The sequence below is a fragment of the Myotis yumanensis genome, unplaced genomic scaffold, assembly GCF_028538775.1.
Source record: "Myotis yumanensis isolate MYYU_CA2020_CCGP unplaced genomic scaffold, mMyoYum1.0.hap1 SCAF_6, whole genome shotgun sequence".
NCBI classification, from domain to species: Eukaryota; Metazoa; Chordata; class Mammalia; order Chiroptera; family Vespertilionidae; genus Myotis; species Myotis yumanensis.
Window position 1 is genome coordinate 16,159,023 of NW_027223757.1, and position 23,228 is coordinate 16,182,250.

Sequence of the window (23,228 nt, forward strand, 5' to 3'; positions counted from 1 at the left end):
GGACAAACTCTAGACAGAGTAGGCATGTTCCTACCTGAACCTGTTTTCACACATGGTCAGTTATATGTTGCTTTCTCTCAAGTTTGAAGAGCATGTGATGTTACAGTTAAAGTTCTAAGTACTTCATCACAGGGAAATTAGTCAAGCACTCTGAAAGTGTTTTCACTCTTAATGTGGTGTACAGGGAGATATTAGAATAAGTTTAATCACTTTGTCAGTCATTATTTGCATCACTGTTGTTTTTATATCATGTTTTTGTTGTTTTCATATAATGTTTTTGTCATTTTTATATCATGCCTCTGTTGTTGTTATATCCTTTTGTTACTGTTTATTCATTATTTTCATAAACATTTTACTAATTTTCTTTCATCTCTCACTCTTCTATTATAGAGAAAGGGCAAATAGCAATATTAAAATATCTCTGGTAATTAATTCCCTTTTTAAAAAAATATATTTTATTGATTTTTTACAGAGAGGAAGGGAGAGGGATAGAGAGTTAGAAACATCGATGAGAGAGAAACATCTATCAGCTGCCTCCTGCACACTCCCCACTGGGGATGTGCCCGCAACCAAGGTACATGCCCTTGACTGGAATCGAACCTGGGACCCTTGAGTCCACAGACCAATGCTCTATCCACTGAGCCAAACCTGTTAGGGCAATTAATTCCCTTTTAATGTGCACGAATTTCGTACACTGGGCTACTAGTGTAAGTTATATTTGTTGTCTCATTTAATTCTCAAAAGAAAGTTGTGAGGAAAGGGTAATTGCCCATTGCAAGATGTAGAAACAGTTTCAGAGAGGTTATGTAACTGGAAAAAGCAGTCAGGGGAAAGTGAATTATATTCATTCATAATTTATGGTGATTTTGGAATTAAGGAAATTTACTTGTCATGCTATTTCCCTTGAGATATTTTATTCTCTTGAATCCTGTAATAGGTTGCTTTGGGCAAGAAAGTATTTTCAGAGACAATGATTAATTTGCCCCTGTTCACATAAAATTAGCACAAAAGCCTTATCTGTGTGCTCTTATATCTGAGCTGTGATTGCTGAAGGACTTGGAATGTTAATGTTGGATCTTATAGTCCTGCAGTTCTCTGGTATCACACACGCCACTACAAAATCACCTTCAGGGAGGGGCCTGTGACTGCTTTCAAATAGTGCCCATTCAGAAAATAAAATAGCTCCTCCTTCAGTACTGATTATCCGTTTTAACTCTCCAGATTGCTTGAGATCATTACTTTTGGAGCAGTGTTATCACTGCTATTATTTTCTTGTACCAAAGTCTAGACCTTAGTTATGAGATAAGTCTGATTATTTGATGGCAAATACTTTCTACGGTCTAAACTGTATTGTATCCAATGCCCCATCTTTATCACAAATAATTTTAATATTTGTTCACTCTCCTGAGGTTGAATTTATAATGGGATATCTCATTCATCTTGGGGAATCCAGGGAGAGGTGGGTTGTTAAGGATTATTGGACGGATTTTGGCCTGATGGATGGTATCCAGGAGTGGGGCTGTTACAATCGGAGGTACAAGGGCACAGAGCCAGGAAACGTGTGCTGTGAACAAAGAGCCACAAGTACTTTGTGGTTCCCTTAGCGTAAGGTTCACAGAAGGAAGTGGTAAAGGTGGGGCTATAGAAACAAACAGAAGCCTGGGCTTTGCATGCAATATTAAGAAACTTGTATTTCATCCTCCAGATGAAAAGTTGTAAGGAGGGGAATGGTGGTATCAGATAGATATTTTCATGTTGGTTGTTGTTGATTATATGAAGGTAGTTGTGGACATGTAGGAGGAAATGATGACAGTATGAGCTAAGCTAGTGGTCAAACAGCTGGAGAGGCGGAGAAGGAGTAGGTAAGTATCTTAGGCCTAAAACTGTCTGACCTTGATGATTAGTTGGATGTGGGAAGTAAAAAGAGTGTACCTACCAGATATCTAGCTTGGGTGTCTAAGTGGATGGTGATGCCATAACCTGAGATAAAATATGGAGATGGGCCGAGTTTTATTTTGTTGTTGGACCAGGGGGCCATGGGATGATGGTGAATTTGCTTTTTCTTATTTGACTTTGAAATGGCTTTAAGGCACATAAGTATATATTACCAGCTAACAGGTGCTTCATGAGTCTGCAGCTCAGGAGTCAGGTCCACAGGGGAAATTAAGAAATGAGATCTGGTTGAAGGAAGTTGAAACCATTTGGGTATTAAAGAGATCACCTAAAGAGTCTGTGCAAAGTGGTGAGCCCTGGGTGGAATTAGGGATAGGTGAAGAAATAGGAACCTCAGGGTGCTATGAGGGGCACCTGGAATAAGGGTGTCATTGAAGCAAGAGTATATAAAAGGCAGAAGGAGATAGTGGTCAAGCGATTAAATGGCACTGAGAGATACAATTACATAAGAATCTAAAAATTGGATTTGACGATTAGAAGGTCATGGATAATCTCATTTGTTTTTTTTAAGATATTATTGAGAACATGCTATGTGACAGGACCTGGGCAAGTCTCTGTAATAAAACAATAAACAAGATGAACATGATCTGAGTCCTTTTAGAGCTCATCAACTCGGGGAGTAGAGGGTTTGGATGGAAGGATACAGATGAAGAGTTCTAAGATGTAGAGTAAGAAATGCCATGACAGGGTTAGTACAGGTTGCTTCTCGTTTCATGGATGCAGTGTCATGAATATTCTGTGCTGGGGATGTTCTCCCTACCTCCGAGTCCTCTTAACTGGTGAACTGCTACTTGACCTTTATTTCTCAGATCAAATGTCCCTTCCCTAGAGAAGCCTCTGCTGGCCCTTAGGCCACATCAAGCGCCTCCTATCAAGTACTCTCTCCACAACTTGTTTTTTCCCTCATAGCATTTGTCATAGCTTATGAGTATATATTTATTTGTACAATTGAGTGATGTCTTTCTACACCGTAGACTATAAGCTCTTCCAGGGCAGGACCATTTCAGATTTTATCAATGGACAAATAGATAATTGTCGAATGCATGAATGACTGAATGTTTCCTGGAGAAAAGATAGTGGATCTTGATGTATCAGTAACACGGGATTGTAGCCAACTGAGGAGATGAGTAAGAAAAGCAGTGAGCCCTAGCCAGTTTGGCTCAGTGGATAGAGCGCCAGCCTGCGGACTCAAGGATCTTGGGTTTCATTCCGGTCAAGGACACGTACCTTGGTTGCAGGTTCCCCAGCCCTGGTCGGGATGCATGCAGGAGGCAGCCAATCAATGTATCTCTCTCACATTGATGTTTCTCTCTGTCTCTCGTTCTCCCTTCCACTCTCTGTAAAAAATTAATGGAAAAATATCCTCGGGTGAGGATTAACAAAAGAAAGAAAAAGAAAAGCAGAATATAGAGTATTCTTTTAAGAAGCTTGATAAAAATGGAGGAGTGAGGGGAATTATTGGCTAGAAGTTCATGTGGAATTAAAGGAAGGATTTATTAGGATGTGGCAATACCTGGACTATTGACAGGCTAAGCAGGGTACAGTGCAGAGGGGAAGGGGTCAAAGTGAATGTAAAGGAGGGGAAAACTGGCGTCTGAATATTTCTGAGAACATGAGGCATAAGCTCCAGGGAAGAAGGAAGAAAATTAGGGGCTAATTTTTAGTACAGCCCTACCCTGGAGAATAAGAATTGGACAGTACTCTAGACTCTTCTTCAAAAATTTCTGTCATAAATCATAACACTTAGCCTGAGATGTATATGAAATTTCCTGTAACAAAGAAAACAAATACATTGAAGCACAAGTACATTGAGGAGGGCAGCTACTAAAAAATATGTTGTTTTGAAAAGCAAAAATCAAAATACTTTTGGTACATTGTTTTAAAAACAAGCTGTTATTACCTAGGAAACAGTAAGCATATTTCCAATTACGTACCTGTTTTTCAGGATCATCTGGACCTATTACGCCCAAACACAGATTGCCTTGCCATTACCTTTCTGCCACAGCAGTACATAATGCCATTTTAGGTTGCCAGACAATAATGAGAATTAAATTATAGAAGCATATGTGTTTTTTATGAATAATCTCTTATTTACAGGTGGTGCTATGTATTATGAATCACATAGGCTCAGAAATGATCCGTTTTGTTATTTCTGTCTACTACGTTGTGAACTTAATAGCAAAAACTCTTATTAAAGAAATATCGGGCCGAAACCGGTTTGGCTCAGTAGATAGAGCGTCGGCCTGCGGACTGAAAGGTCCCAGGTTCGATTCCGGTCAAGGGCATGTACCTGGGTTGCGGGCACATCCCCAGTGGGAGATGTGCAGGAGGCAGCTGATCGATGTTTCTCTCCCATCGATGTTTCTAACTATCTATCTCTCTCCCTTCCTCTCTGTAAAAAATCAATAAAATATATTTTAAAAAAAAGAAAAGAAAAGAAATATCGGGCATATTCCAAGCATTCATCCCATGACTTGAAGTGTAAAGAGGTATTTCACAGCATTTAGTGTTTAAATATTCAACTCCTTTAAGTACCAGCCATCCTTACTTGTTATAGATGGAGAAAAACCCTGTGAGTAATATCAAACCAAGTGACATTTGTGGTTTATGAGTTGTCGCTTCAATCTAATAGACTAGGAATATCTGGTCTGTCCTACTCTGTTTCTGTCTCTTAAGTAAAAACAAAAATTTTGATTCTAAATTATAGCCACTGGGTGATGTATTTGTATTTTTTTAGCCAAGCTAAATCAATGAATGTTTTGAAATGATCATAAAACAGCTTCATTGATAAAGAAAATAATTTATGTAAATTAATTTAAGCCTACATTTTAAGGCTCTGTGTTTTAAAAATAAAGATGGCATTGTCAAAGTGTGCTCTTGAATGAAATATATAGGGAACTCATTTAGCATATGAAATATATTATCCCCTGGGTGTTAGGAGACCAAAATTACAACTTGCTTAACAAATGTGAAAAATAATACCCCCTGTTGCACAGTAACTTGCATTGTATCAATTTGTTTTTCTGTTAGTATTAAGTTATAATATACTAGAGGCCCGGTGCAGGAAATTCGTGCACTGGGGGGTGGGTTCCCTCAGCCCAGCCTGCTCCTCTCACAGTCCGGGAGCCCTCAGTGGATGTCCTACTGATGGCCACAGTCTGGCAGCAGAGGCTCGGAGCGGACGTCCTGTGTGTGTGTGTGTGTGTGTGTGTGTGTATGTGTCCGCTGGGGACCTGCCCCCAGCCGCATTGGAGGCTCAGAGCAGGCGCTGTGTGTGTGTGTGTGTCTGCTGGGGGCCTGTCCCCAGCCACACCGTGGAGGCTTGGAGCAGGCGCCCCTCTGTGTTGATCTCTCAGGCTCCTGGCCTCCACTGTGTGTTTTTCTCTCCCTTGAGCTGTGGCCAGGGTGGGGTGCTACATGTAGGCTGCGCTTCCCTGCTCATGGATCACCAGATCACTGCAGAGACCAGGACCACCTGGGGGCCACCCACCCTCTGCACTTGCCTGCTCTGGGATTGCCATGGTGATCCCAGGAGCAGGCCCACCTGGGGGCTGCCTGCCCTCTGCACTTGCCTGCTCTGGGATCGCCATGGGGTCCCAGCTGGTAGCGGGGCTTAGGTGGCACACGGGGGGCCCAGCTGGGGGCAGGGCTTAGATGGCGGGGGCTTAGGCGGCACACAGGGGTCCCGGCTGGGGCGGGGCTTAGGTGATGCGATTGCGCCGCCTAAGCCCGGCGGCCCAGGGTCGCACAGGGGGCCTGGATGGTGTCTGGCGCTGGCCAGCCCTGCCTGCAGTATGCAAATTAGCCACCATCAAAGATGGCACTGATTAGCCAATGGGAAATGTAGTGAAGGTACGGTCAATTACTCTTTTTGTCTTTTATTAGATAGGCTTTTCATATAATCAAAATATATTCACAGTAGTATTAAAGGAAGTACTGTGTATTTAACAGTTGGTAAATTAATGAAATTATTTTCTGGTGATTAAATCATTGCTTTATGTGTGTGAAGTGGTCAAATTAATCTATAGAAACATATAATCCTACAGTGTACAAGGTTACTGTAGAGTATTGTCAGAGCTTGGAATTTTATCACTTCCTGTACAGAAATATTGGACCAACAATATTTTAGTTGCCTGCTGTGCTCAGAATATTATTTTAAAAATAAGGAAAGACTGTTCAGAGAGACTATAAATTACTGTCTTTGTGATTTAAATGAAAAAGTAAATTTGCCTCATAAAGATTTCAGAAGTCAATGAAACAATATTACACAGATATAATGTGACAATGAAAATTATAGGTGAAATTTTGAGGAAAATGAACTGTCGGTGACAAGTTGAACTTACTAGAACAAGCTTCCTGTCAGAAAAAGTTTTGATACTGTTTTAAAGGAAGAAATGAGTTGGTCCCCCCCAAAAAGCTAAGACACGCAGGAAGACTCAGATTTGCCTTGTGCAGGAGACTGGAAACGTCAGTCTGACTAATGCAAAGGTTATGCTGTCATTTAACTAAGATGATTGACCTCTGATTTTATCTTTAAGTTTATAATAAGAGGCTATTAGCATGATAAAGACACAGACATGAATCAAAACCCTTTCCCTATTCACTCTAACAGCTTACTTTTCTGAGCTCTGGTTATGAGTAAGAATGCCAGTCTCATGGTACGGTTATGAGGCTTAAATGTGCTAATCTGTTCACAATGCTTGGCACATGATGTGCTCTAAACAAATATTAGTCCTTTTCTCTTTGCTAGTCAAATGCAACACGACGCTTTGTGATCGGGAAAAGTTAAGCTTTATTGTCTCCATTTCAAGATCAAATACAGCCCACAGTGAAAAAGCTGAGTGTATGACGAAGTCATCTTTATTTTGGCTGCCCAGCAGATCTCTTTAACATGCTCAGGTTGTTTAAAGAAGGATCAGAAGTGGTGCCAAGGTCCAGCAGGACCTTTGGCCTACATTCTTCCTGTACACCACCCGCTGTGCTAAGTGGATTTGGGCACAGGAATCGTTCTTCAGAATCGTTCCCAGAAACAGGCACGACAGAGGGGAAATGCTGGGCTGGGGGCGGGTTTACCTGGAAGCAAAAGAGCTTGGGCTTCAGAAACCCTCACCTGCCAAGTCCCTTCTTAGGCATGTATCTCATTTGTGTTTGTAATTTACATTCTTCTCCTTAAAGAGGGCCCTCAAATCAGATAACCTTCTGGCCCCATAAAACCTACATCTGTCAGGTAAAATAAAAAGTACAGTTTTTTTTTTTTATAATCTATTTATATTGATTTCAGAAAAAAAGGGAGCGGGGGAGAGAGAGAGAAACATCAGTGATGAGAGGGAATCATTGATTGGCTGTCTCCTGCACATCCCCTATAGGGGTTTGAGCCCACACCCGGGCATGTGCCCTTGGCCAGAACAGAACCCAGGACCCTTCAGTCCGCAGACCGACACTTTATCCACTGAGCCAAACTGGCCAGGGCTCGATACAATTTTAAAAGGATGGATTGGCCAATAGCAGAAAAAGTAAGTTTTGCCTATATGGACCAAATAATGAATTGTTAGTAACCTCTGACCACAGATGCTCATTTGCCCTTAACCACAAGCTAGCCCTTCCCTATCTAGGAAGGTGTCCTCTAGTTCAGCATCTGCCTAAGAATTACCCATGTCAAGAAGTGAGGAAGGGGGCCACCTGGCAATCAGGAGGTGTGCTGTTACATTGCCCATGTTACTCACATTTTTCGGTGCATAAAGAGGAATCAATATTATATTGTTCTGACTCAGGATGTGTCAAACAATGGGTTAAGCACTGTACATACATTATCACATGTAAGTAATATTGAAACTGAGGCTTGGGAGAGGTCAAGTAACCTTTTTTTTGTCATTGATCTCAGAGAGGAAGAGAGAGGGAGTGAGAGATAGAAACATCACTGATGAGAATCATTGATTGGCTGCCTCCTGCACACTCCCTATTGGGGGTTGAGCCCACAACCCTGGCATATGCCCTGACCCAGAATTGAACTGTGACCTTCAATTTATAGGTCAACACTCAACTAGTGAGCCATGCTGGCCGGCTCAAGTAGCTTTTTTATACAGCTAGTGGAGCCAGAATTTAAACAGAGGGCTTCTTAAAATCAAAACCCAGGCTCTTTCAACCTCCCTATGTGGTCGAGGGTTACCTGCTGAGAATCAGCCACTAGGAAAGAATGGACATTTAACCTACAATCCACCTAATGATTTTTAATACCTAACATCCTGTCAGAAACTTAGTGCCCTTTTCTTCCTTGGTTCCTTCACTGATCTTGTATTAAGTGCCTGTAATATGCTGCCCTGTGCTTAGTTATTATTTCTTCAAAATTGTCACTGCCCCCTAGAAGCTTTCCAGATGGCTAGGTAGACAAATAGGTAGATAAATAGGCAGGCAGGCAGGCAGGCAGATACATAGATAGATAGATAGATAGATAGATAGATAGATAGATAGATAGATTAGATAGATAGATAGATAGATATAGATACTCAAGAAACTTTCACCATTACTATGATTAATATCTTTGGTTATTTTAAAAGCAGCCTCAGAAATTCTTTTAAAATCCATATTGTTTCTTTAAATCAAAGTTTAAAATTTCAGTTATTTAATCACTAAACTGAAAACACTGCATGTGATTTGGAATTAGCAACTTCAAAAATTTTATTTTCAAAATCTGTAAAACAGAGTTGGGTTTGAAATGGATAATTTTTATTATCTGTCAACCTTTTAATTACTCCTTTTACATTAAAGATCTCTTATTCCTGGGTGACTTTATCCATAATCATTGTCCATTTTTGAAAAACATAATTGTAACTGCTACAGAAGCTCAGGGAACTAGACTGTGTATCGAGGAAGGAGAACATTATTTTAAATGAAATATGTAAAGCCATGGACTGTGGCCAAGGCTTAACTAAAATGAGTCAAGCAACCACTGAGGGTTTGGCTCACATGATTAATTGTGACGTTCTCAGTTGCATTAAAATATTCACTGAACACTAGTCCCAAAACAAAGTCATGGGTAGAAACTCTCAATAGTCAAAATGGTATTGGAGACATTTTAAATATATTTCCTAAGTAAAGAACTTTAGATATAATGATTAAAAATATATATATGATAAGAATAAGTGAGCTATCGTTTGAATGTAGTAAGTGCCTACCCTGTAGTGAAATGGGAAGACTGCTTTTAGTTGGCCCTGTTTCAATCACATGAGAGTTGGACAGTGTTACCAGACCTTTTTAATGAAATACTAAGTTCTCTTTCATGAATGCTCACCTGAGAAACTAATTGTGCACATCCTGGAATGAAAGATGGCTCCAATTTATGAGTGTCCCTGAGGATTCTGTCTGTGTCAAGTATCCAATTATATCTCAAGGAGTAAAATCTTGATTATAACATGGCCTCAGGGCTGAAGCAGTGACTACCACATTGGGTATGCGGTGGACTATTCAAGAATAAAAACCTTGCTGTTTTCCGTGCGGGAGGGGAGGGGAGTGGAGGGGGGGAAAAAGGAATAAAAGCCTTGTTGCATTAAGGGTGAAGTTGTGTTTCATGTAACTTGACTGCAACAATTGAGGAAAGTGCTTAGTTGCACAAATAGACTTCTGCAAACAGTTCTATAAACATATTTGCAAATGATATTACAGTTGGATACTAAAATGGTATTGTGAATACACTTCTAGCTCCTATCATTTTCTTCCACACAAAGAGCTTTCTGCTTCTTGATGTTTATTCAGAAGAAGTTTTACATAATACGGGCTTTTAAGGAATACTCTTTATCTCCTCTTATTCCCCCAGTCCCCTTGTTGAACACAGCTTACACAACATCCACTTTCCCAGCATTTTAAAATGCCTTCTGACCATTGAGTTGGGTGTATGTCTAGAAGACATGTGAGCTTTCTTTGGGATGTGTTAGTTTAAACATTAGTCATAACCAGCCAACAGCATGAGTACCTGAAATGTTACTGAGCTTTGCACACATGAAGTGTTTGACACAAAGACGATCCTGGAGAACATGATCACAAGCAAATTGAAAGGCTCAGGACTGCTATGTACGAAAGGTTTATATAGTGGCAAAACTTGTAAGTGTTGTTCCGTAACATTTGCCAGATTTACTTGCTGAAAGTTTTAATCGCCTTTCCTTCCCTTTCCCTCTTTTGCGGACACAGATCCACATCCAGAGAACTGAAGGGTGTGATCACATGACCTGTTCACAATGTAACACTAATTTTTGTTATCGATGTGGGGAGAGATACCGCCAGCTCCGTTTCTTTGGAGACCACACATCAAACCTCAGTATATTTGGATGCAAATATCGCTACCTCCCAGAGAGACCTCATCTAAGGAGATTCGTGCGAGGGTCGGTCTGTGGTAAGTACAGGACATGACCTTGAGACATCTTCCCTGGGGAAGTGAGCAGTGATAGCAGAACTCAGAAATGGAATAGCCAGGATAATGCTGACCACTGCCAGCTATCCTAGTGGGGCCTTTACCCCAAAACGGGGGAGATATTCTCTCTCCCTTTGAGTTTATAATTAAAAACTTAAGTTTGTTGGCAGGACTGTCTTACATGAGCCACCAGATTTTGTTCAAAATACAAATTATTAATTTCTCTGCAGAAATGTAAAATTAATTTTTAAATTTCCGTAACCTATAGTAAGGCACATATTGAGAGAAACGTCACATTTATTTTTATATTGACAATACCTAGCAGTGAATCTTTTATTTTTAAATATATTTTATTGATTTTTACAGAGAGGAAGGGAGAGGGATAGAGAGTCAGAAACATTGATGAGAGAGAAACATCAATCAGTTGCCTCCTGCACGTCCCCTACTGGGGATGTGCCTGCAACCAAGGTACATGCCCTTGACCGGAATCGCCTGGAACCCTTAAGTCTGCAGGCCAATGCTCTATCCACTGAGCCAAACCGGTCAGGGCCCTAGCAGTGAATCTTATACCTACCCTCTCTTCGTTCATAGAGGATATGCTATACAATAAAAAACATCCATATGTTTCAGAGCCCTTAATGGAGTTCCATTGTATCCATATAGTTGATAAGTCACTTTATATCTTTTCTATTATATTAATAGCTAACAGTTAATGTACTGAGTAGCAAATGCCCTCAGAGCATACAAACCCCAGTTTTTCCTCCTTCTTAATCTTCAACACACAATGTCATACACAGATATGCAAACATAAACACAGGTTTTTGCTCTGGCCTGATTCCACCTTCATGTGGGCAGTTCTTCAGACCTCATAGTTGTTTCAATAGCACTGACTCCCCTGGAATGTACCCACTGTGGGATTTCTTCCTCTCTTTTCATCACAAAGAACTCCATTATGTCTTCCTGTGGTAGTTTCCCATCTATATGCAACACTTGTTAAGATCTTCCACGTTGCCCATTTTCTACCTCCTTTTGCCTAGTTCCTTCATGAAGCTGTTTTAGAGCTCTCTTTAGCTCTCCATCACTGCTATGTAAACCACTCCCCTCTCCAGTATCATATGATGGTTAATCAGACCCACGCTGGTGCTGATGATACATTCCTATCAAGTAAAAGAGAGAACATGTATTTTAGGATTCACTTTAATTTATGGAGACCAGTTGCCATCATTTTCTAAAATCTTGTAAAACCTCTATAAAAATGCCCTCACTGAAACTCAAACATAATTTACCATAGCCAACATAATTCAATGACTTGATTTGCTTATAATGGTATATGATATAATTATATAACCAATATTTACTTACTAGTTAAATAGACGGGAGGGATACTCAGGGAATCTAACCCCTATTTATAATAGTAATACCATGAGAAAACTAATTGCAAATTAAGTTTTGAGCTGTAACCTATTTGTAAGTCTATGCATGCAGAGAACAACCTACAAACACAAAGTCCTAAATTTTTTGCATTGTTCTTTTCTTTTCTACTTCAGTGCCGTTCTGTGGCACGATAGTTCTTTTCCTTCCATTCACTAGAATCCTCTTCTTAGAGCATACAAGAGTCGAGTTAGTTAGCAGCCTGTAGAATGCACAGCTCATAGACTTTGTCGGCAGGGAAATCTTTTCTCTGTTCCTTTTCTGTTTTTATTTTAAAAGGTTATGGTCAGCTTTCTGTAAATGATTTTCTTTTGGGCCTAATTTCTGTTCTGAGTGTGTGTGTGTGCATGTGTCAGAACAAACCTGCAATGTAGGAGCAGCTGGCCCTAGGATAAGCTCTCCCTCCCACACAGATCTTCCACCTCCAGCACAGCTGCCTCTAACTCTTGTGGACCAAACTCCTCGTGGAGAGGTTCCCACTTCTCCCATCTGCACAAAAGGCAGGAAAAGGGGTTACTCTGTCAAAGGGTTACCTTTGCTGCCATATAAGAAGGAAGAAGGATTGACCCTAAGGAAGTCCTCCCACCCGCTGTCCTTACGTGATGTAACCCAGTTTGCTCCCTTGGTTTGGGACCACCGCCTCCAGATGTTCTTGGGCAGAGGCACAGAGGGGCTGCTCTTCTCTCACAGCTGGAGTGTGGGAACCATGGTCTACATTATGTATGGCCACATGAATGAACATACTGAGCTACATGCACAGAAGAGAAACAGAGTCTTTTAAAATATGCAGGCCAAGCCCAGCCAGTGTGGTTCAGTGGTTGAGTGTTGACCCATGCACCAAGTGGTCACTCGTTTGATTCCGGGTTAGGGCACATACCCAGATTGCATGCTCGATCCCCAGTAGGGGGTGTGCGGGAAGCAGCTGATCGATGTTTCTCTGTCATCAATGTTTCTCTCTCTTCCCTTCTCCCTCTCCCTTCCTCTCTTCCTAAAAATAAATAAAAACATATTTTAATAAATAAATTATGCAAACAATATATTCTAACCAGTTTAGCATAGTTTTAAGAATGTACAAACTGTAATTGTTCAATGAGATTTAATATTACTTAATTGGATTCTGTCGTTGGTGAAAACTATAAGTAAAACCCAGGGTGTCAATTGTGTCAATTGAATGGCAATCTTTTACAATTACATGTTAAACACTGTATTTTTTCTATCTGTCTGGTCATGATTCCAAATGGTTCCAAAGACCACTTCTTAAGAATAAAAATACTGACATTTTTTTTGGCTTCATTATGTTTCTATTATTTTTATGTAATTGGGTATTCCAAATTACTGTCCTTCATTTGTAGAATAGTGTTGCTGCTTTATTTTTAAACAGCTAAGTGATTCTACTGCCAACTCTCTCCATTACTTCCTCCTCTCTTCGTGTGTCTGGGCTCTGAATCTACACTGCTATGTCACATGCCTTAGGATGAAGATTATTAAGATTATGACATAACAACAAGATATTAACTATTAGTCTTTTGTGTGTGTGCTAGTGCCTTTCAAAGTTAGTGGGATTCTGATTGTGAACTCTGCTATGTTTGCATATATCTGGTGTTTATTATAATCAGTGCTCAATTGTTTATTTAGGGAAAAAAGGCTGATTGATGCCTTTGGGCATCCTTATCAACATTTAGACATAGCACTTATTATAGAGTTCTTCCTTTTATAATTTGTTAAGATGACTTACTCGAATAACTTCCAATATATTGTATGTTTATTGGTAGTTTTCTCTAAAATAGTACTGTAATATCCTTTTATAGTTGTTTATTAGGTGTTCATATTGGTTTCTTTGGACCCGGAAGTAAATAAATCACTTTTCCAGAGGAGGGCTTGGGCAGAAGTCCTCTACAGCACCTACTAGCTTTCCATTCTGTGAGCTAATTATATTTTTGAGACACAACTTAGATTGTGTCACTCCTTAATCTTTTAGAATCTTGAAAATTGAACATGCAAGAGACCTAAAGGAAAAGTCCTGGGAGAATAAAGTGAGCCAGTAGCTTGGTAGTTTTTTTGCTTATAAAGGATAAATGATTTATGAGATGTTTGACTAATGTGCCCAGGACTGCAGTGAAGTTACTAAACCTACATCTGTATATAATTGTTCTACACCTGATATATTTCTTTAGAGAAACACTGCCTTCATTATCATTAGACTTCCTTTAAAATATAATATACACTGTGATATTAACAAACATAGCTGAAATGTTTGTTGGGTAACTTTGCTCTAAGACTCTAACTGGTTTTGCCTTTTGTTTTCCAGCTGGAAAATTATTTGTTGCACCTCTAATCCTGGTCCTGGGATTAGCACTAGGGGCCATAGCAGTTGTAATTGGTAAGAAACACTTAACGTATCTGAGATTAGAATTCTCTGAGTACCATAGAGAATGAGTGCAAATGTAATAATGTGAGTCTGTTTTTAAGTGGACATGATGTCTGTTCCATGCTTGCTTTAGATAGGCAATTGATTTACAGATTCAGAGGCTCGTATTTCATATAGGATGTATTTGTGTGGCACTTGTTCAGTCTATGGACACTTTGTACCATGTATCTTATGAAGCATCATTAACCCCCTTTGAATAACGATATTCATACAACTAGTATTTTAATAAAAGAGTCCAGTGGCCTAGAACCCAGATTTTTTTAATTCTGAGTTCCGGTTGGATCATCAAAGAAAAGAGGCTCTGGTACTCCCTTGGTTTGTTCTAGTGAAAGAGTGCCCTGAGTGGAAAAAGATACCTTCGAGTGATAAGAACATATACCCAACATGTACTTGAGCCCAGACCAATAGAAAATGTATCAGCGATTTGTATAGTGTTATGCACAGAAATATATTAAAATATGCTTTTTAAAGCAGTGGTTTCTGAGACTCTAGCTTTAAAACCACCTGGAGAGGAGGGCCGGTTTAAGCACAGGTTGCAGACCCCTCTCCACAATTTGTGATTCAGTGTCCGGGCAGCGCCCATGGGTTTCTAGTTCCAAAAACTTCTCAGGTGATGCTGATGCTGCTGGACCAGAGACCACACGTTCAGAATCATCGCTTCAGAGAACATTAAGTTAAATGCTATAGGTAAAAGGCGCCTCTGATGATGGTTTCACATAGTGGATGGAATTTTTTTCTAAATAGAATAACTTTTCATATGTAAAGTTCTACTTAGCAAGTAATTTGCACACATAGGACAGATCGAATTATAAAGTAACTGACATTTATGACAGTGAGCCAATCTTTATGTAGTAGATACTGTTGTTATCTGCATTTTACAGTTGAGGAAATTAAGGCTTCCTGGGCTAGTCATAAGTGGGAGAGCTGGGAATGAAACCTGACATTTGGCTCCACAGCCCATGCTGTTAAGTAACACATTATTCTGTCTGAAGTATGAATATCATAGTATGCAAATGGTATAACTAGAGCCAATAAATAAGACTTAAACCTAAGGTTTGATATTTTGATAGAAAACATTGTTCCATTTTCAAACTGGTATCACTGGAGATTGTGAAAGAGGGGAGAGACCTAAAGAAAACGAATAAAGAATGAAATCTTGTACAAGTAAATACATTTTGTGCCATAGGTATCTCTCCTCTTTTCATTTTCACATATTGCTAAATTATGATGATTTGTAAATCATTTTCAAAATGGAAAATTTTCAACTGTGTAAACCGAAATGCCTCTCCTTCTAATGAGCTTACAGTGTTTTGTTTTGTTTTAACCCCTAGGTTTATTTGTATTTCCTATCTATTGCCTTTGTAAAAAACAGAGAAAACGATCACGGACAGGTATGCACTGGTGAAGTACACGTCATTTCATCTAACTAAGCTGGTCCGGGGAAGAGCTATCCAGAATGGCACACCCGTCTGAGAGTTGCGTCTTGGAACACAGCGAGAGGACCCATCTGCCATCTCGTGTCTCCGTGGTTCTCTGCAGGTCACGATGCCTCTAGCTCCGTTGCACTCCCCACATGGTGTCCTGGCCTTTCCTGATATTGATTGCTGCTTTTACAGAATGGTCACTTTCATATACTATAAACACCTATGTCGTAATTCTGACCTTCTTAATGGGTCTTGGAAGAAATTATTTTAAGTAAGAACCAGTTATCCTCAGCACTGTCTGAGCATGCCTCTCCCGAGGGTTGCTTGGACTGTCTTTGTACCTTAACCCTCCTCCAGCCCATCTGTGAGACTTGGTGTGAACAGCCGAAGTCCCACCTGTACCAACAAGCAAGGCCACCTTTCAGCAGGTGAAGGCTCACCATATGCCCCTGTTTTCATCTGTGGCCCAAGCAGTGTAATTCCTTCCTCCTTCAGATGCTGTAATTGTCTAAAAAAAAAATCTCAGTGCCCAAAGGGAACTAATGAAACAAAATTAATGGAAAGAATCATGAGTTACCGAAGTGTATACATGTAGGGGTATGAATGTGTGTGTATAAAGATTTGTATTAAAACTCGGCCCAGTGACCTTGTACTGGTCAACTTCCATGCCTCTACACTATTTTCCCACATATTCATATCTTTAAAGATGATGGTTCCTTTGTGAGCATAATTTGAGAATGTACTGAATTAAAGTCAATTTAGACAACAGGCTATTTCGATTGTTGACCCTTTCTATTTCTTGCTCTCTCTCTGTCACTCACACACACGTGCACACACACACACACACACACACACAGAGAAATGTGTGCCTTGTCACCCAAGGATTATCAAACTTTATAAACTTACAAAACTGATTGACTGATTTTAGGAAATTCTCAAGACCTGAACATTCAGTCTTTCAGATTTCTTATATTTTGGCTTACGTGTTTCACTATATGAATAAATTTTTTAGGCAGAATTAGTTAATTTAAATAACAGGTTTGCTGTGGAAAACACTGCTTAACCCTTTAAACAGATCCCTATTCTGCTAATTTTTTAAACAACTTGTAATTGTAGATAATTTTGCTTTAGGTCAAGGTGTGGCATTATTTACTCCATCCTCTTCTTTTTCTTTCTTTCTCTCTTTTTAATTTGTTCCCAAGTTTTACTAGTTTTGAAGGATTTTTTCTTATGTTTACTCTTCCTATGCAGAATAATGTGTTGGTATCTTTTCATGGAGGGGTAATTTTTTAAAAAATTGTGTTTATGGGTTTATCTAAAATATAAACTGCTTTTGGAGAAGGAAACCAAAAAAAAAAAAAAAATGAAGAAATTATTTTCAGGAAGTTTTACCAAGCTGAAAAGGACAAGTAATTAAATTATGTTATTCCTTTGTTTTCATCACAAAAGTTCATCAGCAGAAAGGAAGTAAAGACCCCTAAGAAGACTAGTTTTCACTTGTTTCCAAATGCGTAAAATTAGTTATCTGCATAGGTATAGCATTAATTTCACAGCAACCTTGTGTGAGTTGAAATAGATGACGTGAAAAAACGTGCATTAACATGGATAGTGTGTCTTGTTGAACTCCAAGGTATAAGAACATTTATGATTTTTATTTTATCTAAAAGCCCATGGTATTGAAGTTTCTGAATGACACTCAGAGTAGCTATACTGTAGCTTCTGGACTAGACTATTTCCAGTAAGAGGAGGGTGTGCCGTATGGTTCTGGAATGTCATATTACTAAAGCGTAACATGATACCAGAAAAAGCAATGTGCTATATAGTTTCACAAAATCATCTTTCCATTCATTCATCATCCATCCATTCGACAAATATTTATTGAGTGCTTATTCTCCATGCTCTAGTATTAAAACTGAGAGAATGAGAATTTCCATCTTAAATCCATGTAATTCTTTCCTAAAGTGCTTAATTTTTGTAAATTTGTCTCTTCCAGACTTAGGTGTTAGTTTGACAATACGTGAATATAATAATTCTAAATCTAGTGGATATGGTTATGTGTATTATATATGTGTGTATATATACTATTTCCATAGAAACATGTATATATATTATCCATATATTTATGTAGGATATATATGTATGCATATATAATATCTCCATAGATGGATATGAATACATATGCCACATACATATATATATATACCAACTCGCTAAATAATATACTCTCTGGTCTTAGATAATCTATTTTCTTAGGTGTTGTGTCTGTTGCCTTTGGCCTACTCAGGGATTTTTATTTCTTTCTTTGAATAACTATTCTTTGGGAGATATTTTTATATTATTTGGAAACGTTCCAATTTTCCAAATACAAAGTGGTATTTGTTACCAGTGAAGGCTGTTTCATCAATGCTTCAGCAAGCATGTACTGTGTTGCATAGGATTGTCCTTTTTCTATAGCATGGATTTTTTAAAAATGTGTGTGTTTTTCCTCTTTAAAAGTTGTTATAGTTGGGCCCTTTTCTTGTTGGTGACTTAAAATAATTATTTGTAATTTTTTTTAACTAAGTGGCATTAAGAACTTAGAAAGAGAGAAGGAATTAAAAAGGATTATTTATATGTCAGTGCCAACATTGAAGTTAAAACAATAGTAATAACTTTTGGAATGAATTCTAAAAACTACTTTGGAGAAAGAAGCGTACACATAAAATATCTTTCTATCCAAAGCTTGTCATTTTTATATGTTTTTATCGTAAATTTAATATATACTTTTTTTGAAAAAAATCAGATCATACAGAATTATAACATACAAATTTCTCTACTTAACCCACTCCTTATTTTCTAGGGGTAGACACTGTTAGTAATTTGGTATGTGTCCTTCCAGACACTTTCTACAGATATACAAACAATTGTTCATGTGTGTGTCTGTCTGTGTGTATATTAGTTTTATACAGCCAGAATATTAGCATTCTTACTGTCCTGTGACACTATTTTCCATTTTATTATATATTGGTAGACACCTTTTCATAAGGGTTTAAATAGAGTTACCTCATTCTTTTGTAAATTACTACATATCCCATTGTGGGGGTATACTTTAATTTATTTAATTAGTCTCCTGTTGATATCAAGATCACTTTTTACTTCTCTAGTACAAAGCATCAGTGAGGGTCCTTTATATAAATTGTTGTCACTTTGTGTTAACATTTCCATAAGTTTTTAAATTTGATTCCGATAACATATTTGTAATAAAATGTTAATGCATTTTCTGTGAATGAGATCATAGAGATTGTATATTTGAGATCTTTTTTTTGGAGAAAAAACAATTATATAGAAGTGCATAATTTTAAAAGAAAAGCATCTTTTGCAGGATAGTTTTACTCCTGCTTAATTAGCCAAAGAAATATCTTGCCAAGACATATAAAAGAAAATTAATGTTATTCTAATAAAAATAAAATTTAATGAGATGTCTATAAGGTATCCAAGGAAGGTACATTGATATTTGGATAGCCTAGTTTTAAGACTTGAGGGATTTAAATGAAATAACCAAACCGATCACGTTTGTCCCATTTTTTGGTAAACACTATCCATGTCCGTGCATATTGCTGCACAAAGGAACTTAATTATGCCATTGTGAAAAGTAAGAAGCAATATCTTGGCAATTATGAATGGCCACAGTTATCTGTAGAAAAATAAATTAGATGGTATGCTGGTTTGGTGGTTTGTTGGGACGTTTATAACTTGTGGAATAATGTGAAACATTCCTTTTACAGTGAAGCTTAGCAGTTCCCTAAGAACCTCTGCATGTGGACTTATCCAGAGGGCTCAAACCTTTGGTACAAGCAACATTGTGTTGCCACCACCTTGATTTTCTGATAGGTGCTATTGTATCCTGAAGGTGGATCAGACAGGAAAACAGTCAAAGGTAATTAAACACCACTCGGGTTACAACCTGATATCTCTAATTGTACTTTCCAGACTGCGGTATCAGGATTCAGTGGTGCCTGTCTGGAGATTCCTTGTCCAGCCACACCCACCATCTCTTGAGTCCCTAAATCCTAATTGAGCCTTTATCTTTCAATCCTACCACCCAAATATATGGCTCATGGCTCCCCTAAAATACCCTCAAACCACTGTAATCCATCCCTTCTAGTCCTTGGTGATCCCCCCACCCTCACCTCATTTATCTCTATTCTGATGCTCTAGCTCCTGTTCACTAAAAGACGAGAGGAGAGGCAGGAGGGGGTGGAAACACACTCTGGCATGTGCAGAGCATCAGCATTCCTTTCTGACCTGTGTCAAATTAGAGTACATTTGCCAAGACATCCATCCAGTTTCCCTTAAACAAATGCGATTGTTTTTAGAATTGGACTTTTGTGCTGCCTGTTAAATTCATAATTACTTTTTTTAAAAGTTAGTGGCCTAAATAATACTACTTGGTATACTTCATTAAGGACTTCAAAATTTAAAATCAAATTATGCCAAAAGCCATTTTTAATTTTATAAGTAAACTGCATATATGCCTTAATGTGAGTCTCCCTATTGGATTATATGCCTGTCCTGTCATATTTGTGGCTGAAATCTATCCCAGCTACGGAAAGTAATTTTTCCTGTGGTTAGCTTTATTGTTTTGTGTTAATATCATAAATATAGCCTTAAAAGTCATTTGTGCACTTTAAAACAGTTGTGCCATTTAAGTAATTTGACAGAATGAAAGAAACTGGTTACATTTACTTGATGGAGGCGGTAGAATAACAGTGTTAGCAATTATGTGTCAGTTCTTTAAATTTGGGGAGCAATCTGAAGCTGAAAATTTAAAACAAGTAAAATATACCTGAAAAAACTGTAGCTGAGTTTCTGAAATTATTGCAGTCCTGAAAATTGGTCTCAGGAGTGCAAATATAGCAAATAATTAATAAATGCTACCTAATAACCTTGTTGGGATGTTTGTTAAAAATATCAAGTTAATTTGTCCTGCAAGGTTTAACTGCATTTTCTTATTTCATGAAATCTATAAAAGAAAGTCCACTGACGAGATATAAATGAAAACTATCACCAATCGCTAGTTTGAGAGTATTTTTGTTTTCCAAATCTTCATAACTTAAGTATGACATTTTCCTCCTCCTATGGAAAATAAGTTCCAAACTCCCATGTTTAATATGTATAACGACAAATATTACTTTAATAAAACGGAAATAGATTGATAGAATCATTGAGATACGGTCTGAACAAACGCAGAGGCCCAAAAGGTGGGGAGTATTGAATATTGTGAAATGTCTTTTGGGTGCAAACCAATGATGCAGACCTTTAAAAGAGAAAGGCAGCGGAACTCTTTGTAACTGTGGCTTTAAGGATAGAACTGACACTCATTTCGTAGCTAACAGTGTGTGGCTCTTCCATTGTATGCCACTGTGGTGAGGCTGGAGGTGTAGCCTTTACCCAAGAGGCAGAGGCACAGCAGTGTCAGACCTGTGGCTGTCCATTTGGAGCGTTGGCTGGAGCCTCCACATATCACACACATAGTGCCAATGTTAGCAGCATGTAATTATGCTTATGACACACTGCAAATGACATAAATGGATGTTTATGTATGAATGGCCACAGTTATCTGTAGAAAAATAAATTAGATGGTATGCTGGTTTGGTGGTTTGTTGGATGTTTAATATATTGCTGTATACATTATTATTTAAAAATATACATATAAAAGATTGCCACTGCTTCCCTCACTCCCCCCCCCCACCCACCTCCCACCCCTCACCCCCTGTTCCTTTTAGCTTATAAAAGAAATTTCATTAGGTGTATTTAACTCTAAATCACCTAGGTTATATTACCATCTAAACTATTTTTTTCTGGCCTCTCCCACATTTTAGTTACTCTGTTCCACCATTAATGTTAAATGATGTTCTTCCCTACGTGTGAAGTGATACTCTCACACCTCCAACATCGAGTTCCTCTTTTCTTTTTTAGATTTTCTGGTTGTCTTGCTTTTTCCCTCTGCAGTTCCCTTCCCATCTTTGCCAAATGTGGGATAAATTCTGTCTCACCGTTAACTCCTCTGACACTAAGGAAATGAAATGCAAACACTGAAAGGACTTCATAATCAGGCAGTGGCAGTGAGCATAACTTACTTTGGCTTATTTTATCTGTAAATTAAAATATATCAGAAGTACCTGGGACAGAGTTGGAGAACCCTGCCCAGCCCTCTGACAAGAAATAAAATGAATGAGATGTCAGTTGGATCATAGAGCCTAAAATATTCTACAACCAAGCCTCAGAAATTGCTTCATGAATACTGTAAGGTTAATATTGTGTTTGCATTATTAGTTGAACAGAAAGTGCATGTAGACATTCATCCAACCTGACAACGACTCATTCATGTTTCATCCAAAATGGCCAAATGTATGGCTTATGGTCTTCGTGTTAGCAAAAAAGTCCTACAGCTTGGATTTGGGGCTGTGTTTATATAGTATAGCATTTGTATATAAGACTCAACGATGGGTTTAGAATTAGAATGTTTGGTAATCTACAGTAGATCACATTAACTGATATTAGCCCTATTCATGAGAAACCATTTGTCATTTGCAAATGTTCACCTTTTTCGTTGGTATGATTTTGATGCAAGCCACACTCAATACATATTTAATATCGGTTTAGTACACGATGTGGGAAAGTTCAAGGGAGAGTCACAGGTATTAAAGGGCCCCAGAAGTTGCAAAATAGTGCACTTCACAGATTCTGCCTCGCAGTTGCCAAGCTGTGCTGTCTTTATCGGTTCCCCACAAAGCTGTTAGGTGTTCCCTCATGTCCCAGTTGGGGAAACAGTCTCAATAATCCAGTAAAGTCTTAAAAATAACTTTTTAAAATGAACATATACCCCCTGTGTCAAAATATACTTTCACTGTTCCTTTCAAGAAATACTACCTAATATTTGATATAAATATTATGCTTTATGTTCCTTTATAAAGAAAATTCTAAATAAAGTATATGATTTTTTAAATTAGCTGATTACAAGCCCTTTTTCTAAGGCTCGTTTTTTAAAAAGTTCCGTATGGCCATAGTTTACTTTTGATATTTGACCCTTTCCGTTATAATTAAAATTATACAGATGGTATTAAAAAAAAGTAACCAATCTTATAATTCATACAATACCTAGAATGGTAATGGATACATAACTGTATAGATATAGATATGTAAATTCAGTTACCTTGACAAGGACAATCTGTTACAGATTTTTCATATAAAAATTAATTGACAATCTTGTTGTTTATGAAAGCAATTATTCAGTAGTAGATTTTAGGTCACAAACATTTTTATGTAGAAGGAATACAAAAACAGTAGCATTAAATTGTTTTTATGTTAGTACATTATTTATTAAGTTGCCACAACAATTAGTTGTTTTATTTCTATTTTAAACTAAATTGATTATAAGACTCATGAAACAAATATATTTATATGTGTATATACCTACTGCAAAACTGTGGGACAATTAAATTATTCACATTCTCTTTTTTCACAAAGAGTGTAAATTGCTAAAGAGAAAATTGTTTGGATGTTTAATATATTGCTGTATACTCAGAAATTGCAGTTCTAAGGAATAATT

General features: G+C 38.1%; 1 protein-coding gene across 2 annotated transcripts in view; it reads left to right on the top strand.

Annotated features, from left to right (window-relative positions):
* The window catches only part of RNF217 (ring finger protein 217), a 113,638-nt gene extending 90,644 nt beyond the window's left edge, over positions 1 to 22,994 (top strand). For both annotated transcript variants that reach the window (XM_070417621.1, XM_070417622.1), the window contains 3 exons: positions 10,135 to 10,336; positions 14,094 to 14,165; positions 15,545 to 22,994. In XM_070417621.1, coding sequence (XP_070273722.1) covers positions 10,135 to 10,336; positions 14,094 to 14,165; positions 15,545 to 15,618 — 348 coding nt within the window. In that variant the 3' untranslated portion in view covers positions 15,619 to 22,994. The remainder of the gene's footprint in view (positions 1 to 10,134; positions 10,337 to 14,093; positions 14,166 to 15,544) is intronic.
* The last annotated feature ends 234 nt before the right edge of the window (positions 22,995 to 23,228 follow it).